The 12,213-nt window shown below is 39.9% G+C and overlaps 1 protein-coding gene across 1 annotated transcript; it reads right to left on the bottom strand.

Moving 5' to 3' along the window:
• Positions 1-110: 110 nt before the first annotated feature.
• On the bottom strand, positions 111-10,695 carry nucb2a (nucleobindin 2a). The gene is made up of 13 exons (XM_071531889.1): positions 10,634-10,695; positions 10,126-10,266; positions 8,817-8,924; positions 7,248-7,380; positions 5,927-6,030; positions 5,164-5,349; positions 4,831-4,921; positions 4,632-4,690; positions 4,456-4,548; positions 4,254-4,343; positions 3,933-4,103; positions 3,033-3,093; positions 111-2,947 (listed from the first exon to the last, which is right to left on the bottom strand). The coding sequence occupies exons 1-13, from the start codon at positions 10,655-10,657 to the stop codon at positions 2,718-2,720; spliced, it is 1,491 nt and encodes a 496-aa protein (XP_071387990.1). The 5' UTR covers positions 10,658-10,695; the 3' UTR covers positions 111-2,717.
• Between the last annotated feature and the right edge of the window lie 1,518 nt (positions 10,696-12,213).

Here is a 12,213-nt window from a genome sequence, read left to right as displayed (position 1 = left end):
ATGTATGGATTGTCCACACATATAAATGCTCTTTTACATTATAGATACAGCTGTTTCATGGTTCACTGACTAATTGATCAAACGTGTTACACAAGCTGGATGAAGGGTCATAACCGTTTTATTATCTTGAACTGAGGTGTACAGCATTGTCAAATTTTATTCAATCCAGCAGCAAGCAATCAGAAAACACCATCTATTCTGTACATGTTGTGCAAAATATAATGCAATATTGTCTGAAAGTAACATTTGGCACACTGAGAAAACTGCTGACATGGCAAGAAAAGGATTACTCCATGGGTGAATTCGGTAGAAAATAAAACCACAAGGTGGTGGACTTGTTAGTAGTTCACAGGATGAAAGTTAAACCTTCCTCAGTGAAAGGTGGCATGAACAGTCAACACCTATGTTTACCATGGTCATAATCTGCCAGCTAGAAGAAACCACAATATTAAATGAAAAATGAGATGCAACCTGGATATCACAGCAATCACTGAAAAACTTAAATTGTTCATGGGGGGAAATATGGCATGCTTTCAAATTCTATTAGTTGAGGCCAAGTTTACATCTGAGGATGAAGATCATTTGGGACTCAAGGAGGGAGAAATACACTGCTATTGCCAAATTCAATGATGTGAACTGAAGAAGAGACCAAGTTCTGAGGTTTTCATGATCTGAAACGTTTGCTTAAATATATCAATGGACAATTTAAAAAAAGACTGCTGAATCTTTTTATGCGAGACACTAGAAATACTGGCCTCAGCCTTTCTTGAGTCAAAGAGCTTTGGCGATAATGTTTTTTTAATTGAATCTTTCAATTCATCTGCCTTTAACAGCTAAACAGTTGTTTGGTTCAACATACTAATACATTCAAACACACAATTGTTATAAAAGACAACAGTCTACACCTTAATTACTAAAATAAGCTTCTGAACATCAAAACCATTTAAACAAACACATCTTAAATCATGATCAATTATGATCAACCCATACATAAACATTTCACATACACATTTGTGTATGAACAAAAGACTGAAATTGAAATGCTGTTAAATGCTTGTCAAGCATAACAAATCAAATGAATTAACTCTGAAGTGCAACATTTGCCCACTCAGTGTCAAGCAGGCTACTTTACCGACCTCAGTTATTTAAAGAAGCATTTTGACAAAGGCCTGACATACTGTAAATTCTCTCAGACTCCCATAAAAGCATCTGTAAGACTTAAGGCTGTAATGACTGACATGGAAAAAACAGTGTGTGGTTGTCTGTGTTGGGTATGTTCATACTCTTCAGCATTTTTAAATGGGTGATTTCACACTATTCTGCTTTTTCAAGTTTTCGGCACCTTTTTTTTTTTTTTTTTTTTACATCCAAGTCAATGGGGAGCAGCTGCAAGGTGGACCAAAGGCCGCTTTGGAAAGACGCTGTGACGGACGTCTTTTTATGCAGAGCAGCACGTTTTCTCATGTTGACAAAAGTTCAACATTTTAGAGGAGCACCTGACGTTGACTGCTTTTTTGTGAGCCGATTAATCACAAGGAAGAAAGGGCAGGTTTCATGGTACGTAAGCAGTTCGCAGTTTTCGACAACAACCAGAATGAAAATGGAGAAGGAAGTGGTAGAAAGTTGGTAGCAGTTATAACATGATTACATGACACCAAGCATACGGAGTGCAGGGCACATTGGCTGTGTTATGGAGTTTCTGGTAAGAGTTTGAAAGTTGGAGTACTGTATGGTGATAGTGGCAGCTGGTCATTATGGACTCAAAGAGTGTGTTTTAGTGGAATAGTGTGCGTGCACCCTTCTTAAATGTAGTTTATGGTTACAAAGTGCTTGTCTATGGAAAATGCTCCTCTCCTTATATGATTGAAATGTTTTTGGGAAGGCCATCCAAATCTTCTACATATGGATTAAAAATGCTGCGGTGCCTTTTTGGCTATTTAGGCCCTTGATGTAAATTATTGTACCAACTATCAAAAAAAGTCAATTGTACTCAAATTCTGAAATGTGGGGCACTGTCCAGAGAAAAACGTCAACATGCATGTCAAACAAAAACTATGCTCTTTTGTTTAAGGTGACGGGGTATCTGAAAGAAAAGATAGTTAAGTCAGAAAATTACTTTTTACACCTACTCATCCCCCTCATAAGCTGCACATTATGTACCCAACTGGCCCGTGTGGGAAAGACATCAGATTAGGGAGTCAGCTGCATGTGGTTTTCAGTTCTGTTCTGTCAACAGTATACAGAAGGTCAAAAGATGATGAACAAATATCGGGATACTTTTGTATAATCTAACTTTCAAAACATTTCTGAAGATAATTTCTCATGTAATCAAAAAACAACTAAAATCCTTGAAAAAGGTAAATACGCACATTTTAAAATGCATGTCCTGGGTTGATTACAGTCATTTTATTTTTGTAATCCGATTACGTAATCCAAGGATCACAGTTATTACCTAACACTGGTATCATTCCCCAAGGAAGTCCTTTAATTTGGTCTGCTCTCCCCAGTGCCCCAAGTGTCCTCCCGGCTCCAAGTGATGTTGGTAAAAGAGGAGTAACAAATACTTGGAGGGACCACTCTTTTGCACACTGGAGTGGAGATGTGCAACGCAGCTACTGAAATCGTCTGGTTGTGGAGTCGTGGGATCAGGCATGTCAATATTATGGTCCCAATCCTGTCTGCCAGTTGGAGGTGAGGCCTAGGTCCTGATAGCAACCTTACTGCACGTCATGTTGGGCCTGTGGAACATCTGGGTGTCCTGGTGGAAGATCCTGGTGTGACTGGGGGAGACCGTGCTGGGCCAAGTCTTGATTTTGTCCTTCGTGGTGTTCCTGGGTATTATCATGAGGGGCTTGGGGTGCAGGTTGGTGTTCTTGGGGTTCGGCGTGGTGGCCAGGAGGTAACTGATTGTCGACTCCGTGCAACTCCGGAATAGCATTTCCTTCAACTGGAACAAAGAAGTAGTTTTACTTCCTCAGAGGTCAACCAATAAACTGAAACAAGAAAAGTGAAATGGCGCAACTGACACTCACCGTGAACCTCCGGAGGGGGGTCTACTTTCTGTGTTTTCAGCCGTTCCATATGTTCTACTGCCTGCAAAAGAAAGAAAATGGACTGAGATTCGTATAGCATATTTTTACATTTGGTAAGAGCACACAATACTGATTACTGTGAGTAATCAGATTAATGTGGTATCTGAAGTAAAACATTTACAGTTTCCCCAGTAACCAGGGGTTTACATGACCATCACAATATCAGACAAAAAAATGCTGTTTTTTTTTGTTTTTTTTATTTGTTCTCATTGAACTTGAACTGGAGAAAAAGTCAATCTAGAAATAACACCATTCAGAAATGGAAGTGATCACCTTATTCTTTGCAGATTTTTACAAATCCTTGTACAAATCATCCTTTGTATAGAAATTCAGCTAATTTTTTACTTCATTATCAGAATGTTGAGCAGTTGATGAATGCATCAGATTAATGCTGGATATTATCAAATATTCAGACTTGATTCCCAATGACAGTTTTGTTATTATTCTAGACTTCTCTGAACATGATCGGCTCTTTTGACCAGCCAATTCTGGTCACTTTGAATTTAAGGTACCAGAGGTTGGCAGCATCCCGGACACCAAACACATTCCAACCAATTTTGTGATTGTCCTTTCATCAGGTGGACATAGTGCCAACAAATCAAACCTTTCGTCTCACAAAGTAGCCAAGCCAAATGTAACAATACTGCTACTATTTACCACTAAAGTAATAAGTTAATTAATTCACTGGCTTGCATGTACATCGGCGGCGTCAGGTTTGGCTGTTAACACTTTGCCACATTCACTGTTATGGTGTGGCGGTTACTGCAGCTTGCCAGCCAGCTTGACCAACCATAAGTCTGCAAATAGACGGTTCTAGAATGAGAAAGTGCCACTTCTCACCTGCTGCAGCTCCATTTTCTGTGCATTAAGCTGCTCCTGTTGTCTTTCCAGCTCCTCCCTCTGTTTCTGGAGGTCGAAAGCCTTCTGGTTGAGGTCGTGCTCTTGCTGGGTGAGGTGCTCCTCAAACTCCCTCATCTCCTCGTCTGTGTAGGCCTGGTTCTGCTCTAAGGTCTGAGGAACGCAGGGTGACAGTGAAACCCTGTATTACAATCATGCTTCTCTTTGCAAAATGTTTTAGGATTGAAGTACATTTGACTGTTGAACATGTGACAAAAAAAAAAAAACATAATCATGATCGAGTCAATGGCCATATAGTCTCACCTCCCAACTATCTGGCTCCAAGAATTCCTTTTTCTTTGTAGCGACCAGGAACTCTTCTAAGGAGACCAGCCTGTCTTTGTTGGAATCCACCTAGGAGGAAGGCCGGAGCAAAGAGCTTTATGCAAGATCACTGATCACATATTCTAAAATTAAGTAACAGAATCAAGGAAGCAGATGACACAAATTAAGGAGGGCAATTTACCTCATTCATAACATGCTCTCTCATACGTAGCCTCTCCTCCTCCATCTCCACCATATCATCCTCTTCATTGGTGGGGTCATAAATTTTCTCCAGCTGAAAATCACAGAAACCAACTCTCAGTACAAAGACCAGTCACTGTTATATACATAAGAATTTAGAAGCTGCCATGAATTTACCTCCTTGGTGAACAATGCCTCCAGCTCCTGTTCGTCAAAGAAGCCATCTCCATTGGTATCTGCATCATCAAGAAAAGAAAAGAAATAAAACACACACTGTTGTGGACAGATACGGCAGCACCTACTATGTATGATGATACAGATTATGTGGCTCTGGATGAATGGACATCATTGCTCCAGTCTAAACAGGAGGGATTACCGTGCAGATTGAAGAAGGTCTTGGGGTCAAAATCCTCAGGGTCCAAGCCATCGGCTTCCTCCCAAACCTCTTTGAGCTGATTCTGGCTGCCCTGCACACAGAAGCAAATTTTGATATTTTTAGTAGATGGGTAGGTACATAATAAAGTATACAAAATTGCAAGGAGACCTGAACCTCATTATGTAAGTAAGAAGGATATATTTGGTTTCCAACAAGTGGATTCATATCAAATCTGGACCACAAAATGCAGCATACTAACGGAAGAGTTCCTCTACCTATAGACCAGACGAAACACACGGTGTGTTATGATGTCTGCACCTAAATCAGACTTACTGGGTGGTTGACTTTAGGGTGGTCGGCATGCTTCTTCCTCATCTCCTCATAGTGCTCCTCCTCTCTCTTTCTTTCGTCGTCGTCCAGCGTCTTCAGGTGTTCCCGTCTGTCATGCTCTTTCATCATCTCATATTTCTTGAACTCCTCGTGTCTCTCTTTGTCGTAGTTCTCAAGATCATTAGTGGCCTTTATTGGAGGGGGAAAAAAAAGTCCTAATTATGCAGATGTTTTGAATTTACCTTCATTCAAATGCAGAAGTAATGTGGCGGAATGTCATACTTCACTGTTAATATCATATGAGAAGTACAAGCATGTTCAAACTATTCCACTTCTTTGTAGTAAAAGTACTGCGTCAAAGGCATTTTGTGCTGATAATGAGAAGCAGGTCATGTGACACTCGTTTCTGTAATGACTAGCTGCAGCAGACAGTACTTAAGTACAACTCTGACACCAGAAACCGCCTTCATTTTCTTTCTGCTTGTTGCTTGTCAGCTGCCTACGAACCATTAAACTGCATCTCTTCTTCACTATGATTGGCGGCTCACAAAATAAAGCGGTCATGGTGTATTTAACTTTTCTAAACTTAAAGTGCTCCACTCTGCACTCTACAAGTGCAGCGCTTTTTCCGGAGCGTCTGCTTTCCATCTGCCTCATGGCCACTCCCCATTCACTTTAAAGCAAAAAAGGTGCTGGCAGTGGAATAGTGTGAGCATGCCCTTCATCAAACGCTCTTTTATAGTGTTAAGTAGTGGTTGAGACTTACCGATTTGATGAGCCGATCCAGGTCATCCACTTCAAATGTGTGTGGATTCATGTGGTTCAGGTACTCAAACTGTTTCAACAGAGCCTGGTGATCCACTGCTATGTCTGTTCAGAGGGTAATAATTTACATTAATATAAAGAAGAAGAAAAGATCGGGTTTTTTTTTTTTGGGGGGGGGGGGGGGAGATCTATCTGTAATACAGCCAATTAGTGGTGTGAATGTGACACTTTACTAGTAGCCTCCACTATGATGGAGCTGCTGTTGACTCATTTACAAATATTCCCACTATTACAAGCCAGGATAATTCTCAGGATTCTTCAGTTTGTTATGCATCTACATATATGCATTATATAGATTGTTATAGATGCACACTATACTCTAAACTATAACTAAATATTTATGCAGCAGAAAACAGCTAAAACCATACAACAATAACTACTACACTCTAGTGATACTAACAACCAGTTTGATATGGCTGGATTAGGGCCATTAGAGCTACAGCTACTGCAATATAAAGGCCTCATTGTTCAGTATTATTGTATACATGCACATCAATATGGAGGACCAAGTCCGCCATAGCAATAAATAAATAAATTAGTAACTGCACACAGAAAAGGGGAAATTAATGAATACAATTAATACATGTATAATAGTATCAGGGGTACGAGTAATGACTCGGGACAAGCACATGATAGCTAGAGACTTGTCACGTCTGGCAAACAAAGCTGAAAGTAATGCCTCGCCTAATTATATTATTTATTGTGACGCAATAAATCATATAATCATATAATTAGGCGAGGCATAACTTATTAGCCAGTAACTACATGCAATAATTGCGTGTAGTTACTGGCTAATAAGTTGGTCAAGTCTACTGCCTCAATTGACCGCCTCTCTGGCAGTGGCTGAATCTTCATCAACAGTGCTAGTTTGATTAGTACTCCTGAATACTACAATACCATGCCTACTGACTCCCCTTTTTTAGCATATGCTGAAGGGAACATATATCAAAATGTTAACAATAAATGACTTCATAAATATATGAATGAAAAATAAATACATTCCATTTGTATTTATGGATAAAAGAAAAACCTCCCTCTTATTTATTGATTAATTCATTTATAGTTTTCTTGATTTATCAATTTATCTATTCTCTTATATCCCCTTTTCTGTGTATTGACCAATTTATTTATTGATATGGCAGACCTGGTCCTCTATACAATGAAAGGTAATAATGTACTATTTAGGTCCTCTGACTATAAATCTAAATTCAAAATAATGTACTACAATACAAAAAATACTTATGATTAGAAGCACAGCATACCATTCCCTCCTTCAAGGTCTTGCTTGGCTTTAATCAGAGTCCGGAGTCGGTTTACCTCCTGTCTCTTAAGCTCGTCCAGTTTTGTTCTGACATGATGGCTGACAAAGTCCAGCTCTTTGGCCAGCTTGCCTTGCTGTATAATACATACATGACAAAATGGTTATTTAACACTAGCAATGTAACAATACATGTACTAAAATTAAGTCCATTCAGTACAACACCATTGGTTTGCAACATACTGTAAATTGAACATTTACTGTACTACGGAACACACAGCTTAGTAGCCTGGACTGTGTAAGGCAACAAAATATCACATGGACAGCATTACTACTCTGGATGTCAAGGGTGTGTGGGAGAAAGTATTCAATTGTTCAATGCACATTTGTCTTTTATCTTCAAGTCTAAATGTAAGGCAAGATTACGAGGCAACGTTTTGTAGATTTGATAAGGTTGTAACAACTCTGAGTAGGTTTTGACTATTTTGAATAGCATGGCAGCATTTTGAATTCTGTGTTTTTTTTCATGTTTTACTTGGAGTCTAAATGTAGATGTTTGCCCTGCTGGCAAGGGTTAAAAGAACCACAAAATTCCTTTTCTATGACTTTCCATAACCAAGTCAGAGCACTTCCATGGCCTAAAAAATGTCATTCTCTGATGGTTTGTTAAAGGATAAGGCTAGTGTTTTTTAATGCATTGCTTACCGTCAACAAATCCTATGAAAATAACAAAACCAGCAATGATTTTGTTTTGCCAACAAATCTTGTCCATGTAGCCGGTGCCCAATGAAGCCATGTCCCAGCAGCCATAGAAATCCATTGCATTAAAAAACAATTAAAAACACGTCAAAGAGCCATGCTGTTGCTCTGGGCAGCATATTTCATCATCGCGATGCACCGGTCCAGCCCACTTTTTCCTCAAACAACTTAATAAGCCGGCTGTAAACACGTTTGCGATCTCAAGAACGTAGTTCCGTAGTAGTTGATTTGGTAATAACTACAACAGCCTGACTTTTCGTGGTAACAGTTAGCGATTTTAAAAATTGAAACTATGTGTTTGTGAGCTGTATTTCAAGGTTTTTAGCTTACAATTGGAGCCAATGACTTCCGGGTTGACGGCTAAAAATGGTATGTGGGAAGTCAGAAAGTAACTGGAGTAGAGCAAACGCATTGTTGATTTTGTTATTTTCATAGGATTTGTTGACGGTAAGCAATGCATTCAAAAACACCAGCCTTATCCTTTAATGTTGTTTTCCAGCTCAGAAATGTCTAAGAAAAGTCTAATAGGGTAGACCATCTGGTTTCCACTACAGTGGGGCTTGCTGTGGAGAAAAACAACTGAACACCACAATCTAATGAAATGAATTTGAAGTTGTAAAATACATTCTAGTATATGCCTGTAAAGTGACCCATTTGTAAATTTCCCTGATATTCAATGACTTCCTCAGAGAATTTATCAAATTCCATGACAAATGAAAACAATTTACTATCAACCAATTTACTAGCAGTTGTCTAGGAACTGGTGGCAATTTCCCACCCTGCTGATAAGACTAAACAAAAGAAAATGTGATACCTTTATGTCTTCCATGTCTGTGTTATGGAGCTTCTCTCTGAAATGCTGATCTTTCTCTAGAAAATCGATGACTTCCCTGAGGTAGCGGTCATAGTGGAGTCCAGTGTCCTACAAATCAAACAATGTATCTTAAACACTCTATCCAGTATAGTACACCTAACACACATAAAGTAGTCCTACAATAATCATCATGCATTTATCACCATGTTGAGTGGACCTTCAAGCTTTCAGTATTTTTTTTTCCCCATTTATATTTCTGTAGAAGAATTACAGGTCTGCACTCATATACACATTAGTTTGCTGAAGCCATGCAGGGCTTCTTCAGTCAACGAGGAAGCCCTGCATAGTAAAACGTTTGTCGACAAAATGCGTGAATTAAATATGAGCTGTGATTCTTCTATTGACATAATTGGTCTACGCACTACAGACTATAATGGAGTGATGTGCGTGGTATTGCATTAATCTACATATTAATATTACTGTAACATAGTCTTTGCTATTTCTGCTGTGCCGAGTGGGAATATATATAAGACTGGCTATTATTATCATTATTGGCATCCATACTATTGGTTTGACGGACTCAAGACTGACCATTGTCTGCTTAAGTGACTTAACAGATCATTTTGCTTTCATGAGAAACAGGTCTGCTGACCAACATAACAGATCGTCTATCCAGACTTCTGATGTAGAGATGCTAGGTTTCATCATAAATGTCTATAATCTACAAATTGCTAGGAGGGCAGCTGTTCTGTGGTTGAAGAGCGCTTACTTATTCCTCAACAGTGATAGGTTGTATTTGTGTGTACTTTACTTTTAAAGCAAAAAAAAAATCACCTCAAGGCAGAATTTACATGCCACTTGTATAATCCTAGTTCAGCCAATATGTACACATGAACAACTCCCTCCCCCAAGGTTGAAATCAGAGGCTCTAATCTGTGTATTTACAAAGTAACAACACCTGGAAGCATTATGTTTGAGCATTTGCATCCAGTTGAGCTTAATTAAGCTGTAGTGCAACTGGATATTAAATAAAAATGTGCCTGTCTCTGTAAAACCTCCCTGGGTACCTGTAACCAAAATCTCAGTTCACTGTCTATGAAGCAGCTGATGACATCAATACAGCCTTAGCTCTGTTGGGAGGGATTTGCTTCCAGATTTGGGAGATATTTCACAAGTCAAGCCTGACCTGCCTAATATGGTCAGCAAGAAAAATAACATGAATTCTGTTTCAGGATGGATTTTCCATTTTTACTGTGCACATAGAGGTGAAAGGTAATGATGGGAGAAACCTACTCCTCTGTCTTCTTACCACACTAGCTGGAGGCTCTTCAGCTTTTGGCTCTGGCTCTTTGACCTTTGTCTTGTCCAGACTGATAGGCACTGCCTCTACACACAACAGCTGGATCAGAAGCACGAGCCAGCTGGTGAGGAGGGCCCGACTCCAGCACATCTGGAAATAAGATTAATTAACGTTACAACAGTTTATATATCGCCACTGTTGCTGTGAATCTACAGCTCCTTGTATGGTTAGCTAAGCTATTATTAGGCTGCCTGCCCTGCCACTTCTATCTCCTATTTAATACCCGGACACTTCTGTTCTAGCTTGTATCAAAGGCTGTACGTTATTGGCTAGCTAATATGAAGAGGTGGCTAGCTGATGGGTTAGTTACTAGCTTTAGCTTTTGACAGATCATGATGATCAAGGAAGGAAACTGTTGCTGACCGTCCAAGTAGCGTTAACGTTACATGTCCGTGACACTAAACCTAACGTAAAAGCTTCACTAGTAGCACCATGGATATGTCACTGTGGTACTCACTTTATTGTGAATCCCGAACCTCATTTGGTCTGCTTTCCCGTTGCTCGCTCAGCTGGTGTAATATATCGGTTAGCTAGTGTGAGCACGCTAGGTTGTCTACGTGGTGGGTTTTCCGTTCCATTCATAAGACCCGCCTTCTTAACGTGCGTTTTAATGTCGCAGTGGTCGCCCCCAGCTGTCCGTCAAACGGGTTAGCATGGTGCGTTGCGTTGACTCGTACGTGGCGAGATAACGACAGAGCAGGTGGGCGGTCCCATGCAAGCGGCTTCTATCCTTAATGTGAGCAGGTGGCTGATAATGTCAGTCCCAGACCCCAATCCCCATTTCCATTAAACATTTTCTGTTCTCATAATTAGCAGTTTGGATGAGTGAAGGATGATGCATGATAGATATTGATGCTGAATGGTGAATGTTGGCTTTGTTTTCATCAGATGAACACGGTTCTGATCACTGTTTTTCAGAAGAAATAAAAATAGGAAATGGGAAGCCAAGCAGTTTCTAAAGCTAAGTAAGAGATTAAGTTGGGAAAAGTGTGTGATAGTGAGACAACTAAGATTTGATTCATTATTTGGACAACCTTTGATTTATTGCCACTATCCCAAAATAAACAATGGCTATGTGAAGACCCCACATGTTCTTTGTATTCAGATTATCAGACACAGTAATGCTTGGATGCATCCTGTTATACAAAGTTAGTGTTCTTGTAGTGAATGTACCTTTCAGTAGAACCAAGAACCGAGCCTGCCAGGAGTAGCCTAATTGAGAGCAAACTAGCATTTATTTACCTGTTAGGTGTGACAACCTTATGCAACAAACTGGCTTGGCACATGAAGGACAAGGCAGGAATGAATTAAGTACTGTAGGGCTGCTAGGCGAGGCCAGGGATTGGAAAATATGAGGGAAGCAGATCAACAATAGTAACACCAAACAGTACCAACTAAATCAGTACCGGCCTAAGGCAAGACCTGGTATTTTGATTCAGCACTCAGTGGACTGTTTACTTACTGAATAATGAGAATATACTGTAGACATATCACAGAAATAAGCATGTATGTCAAAGTAGCAACTGAGACTGAACAGTGGAAGTAGGTTGCCATGGGTCTGTGGCCATATGCACCTGCTTCTTACTAAGGAAGGTAGGGATTTGTGGTTTGAGCATATGTTAGGTAATAATGTCAGCTAAAAAGAGCAGCCAGTGGCTTTGGCTGAAGAGAAAGGACACCTGTTGGGGCCCAAAGCCTGCAATTCCATTACCATACCTTAGATATGTGCCTTAATTTGCATATAATGGTATATTTATGGTGGCAGAAGTGGGTTGTCACACACTGTGCACAGCTTTTTTTTGCTTGGTTAAAGCTGCACTAGGCAGCAGCTATCATATCAGCCTAAATCACAAAATGGGGCTACAATAGAGAAGAGCGTCCCATCCTGCATAACTGAGATCACGTAGATTTGCTCTATTTGCTCTATCCACAACAAGAGATGAATTGAAATTTAAGAGTTTGGGTGTCCCTGGCTGGCATGGAGGGTCACTATTTGTGCAGCCATCAAACATCATGAGTTCCTCCACTGCCATGCCA

Source organism: Centroberyx affinis, unplaced genomic scaffold (genome assembly GCF_046629955.1).
Source record: "Centroberyx affinis isolate AG114_WGS23_722 - 3 ecotype Tasmania unplaced genomic scaffold, CSIRO-AGI_Caff_v1 ptg002148l_1, whole genome shotgun sequence".
Taxonomy (NCBI): domain Eukaryota; kingdom Metazoa; phylum Chordata; class Actinopteri; order Beryciformes; family Berycidae; genus Centroberyx; species Centroberyx affinis.
This window is presented reverse-complemented; position numbering and strand designations above follow the sequence as displayed.

Excerpts from the sequence above, each read along its gene's own strand:
- nucb2a (XM_071531889.1), bottom strand. The coding sequence starts at position 10,657 with ATGAGGTTCGGGATTCACAATAAA. Across the intron at positions 4,344-4,455 it reads GAGAGCATGTTATGAATGAG|GTGGATTCCAACAAAGACAG; the intron begins GTAAATTGCCCT and ends CCTTCCTCCTAG. Across the intron at positions 3,094-3,932 it reads AGAAAATGGAGCTGCAGCAG|GCAGTAGAACATATGGAACG; the intron begins GTGAGAAGTGGC and ends TTTCTTTTGCAG.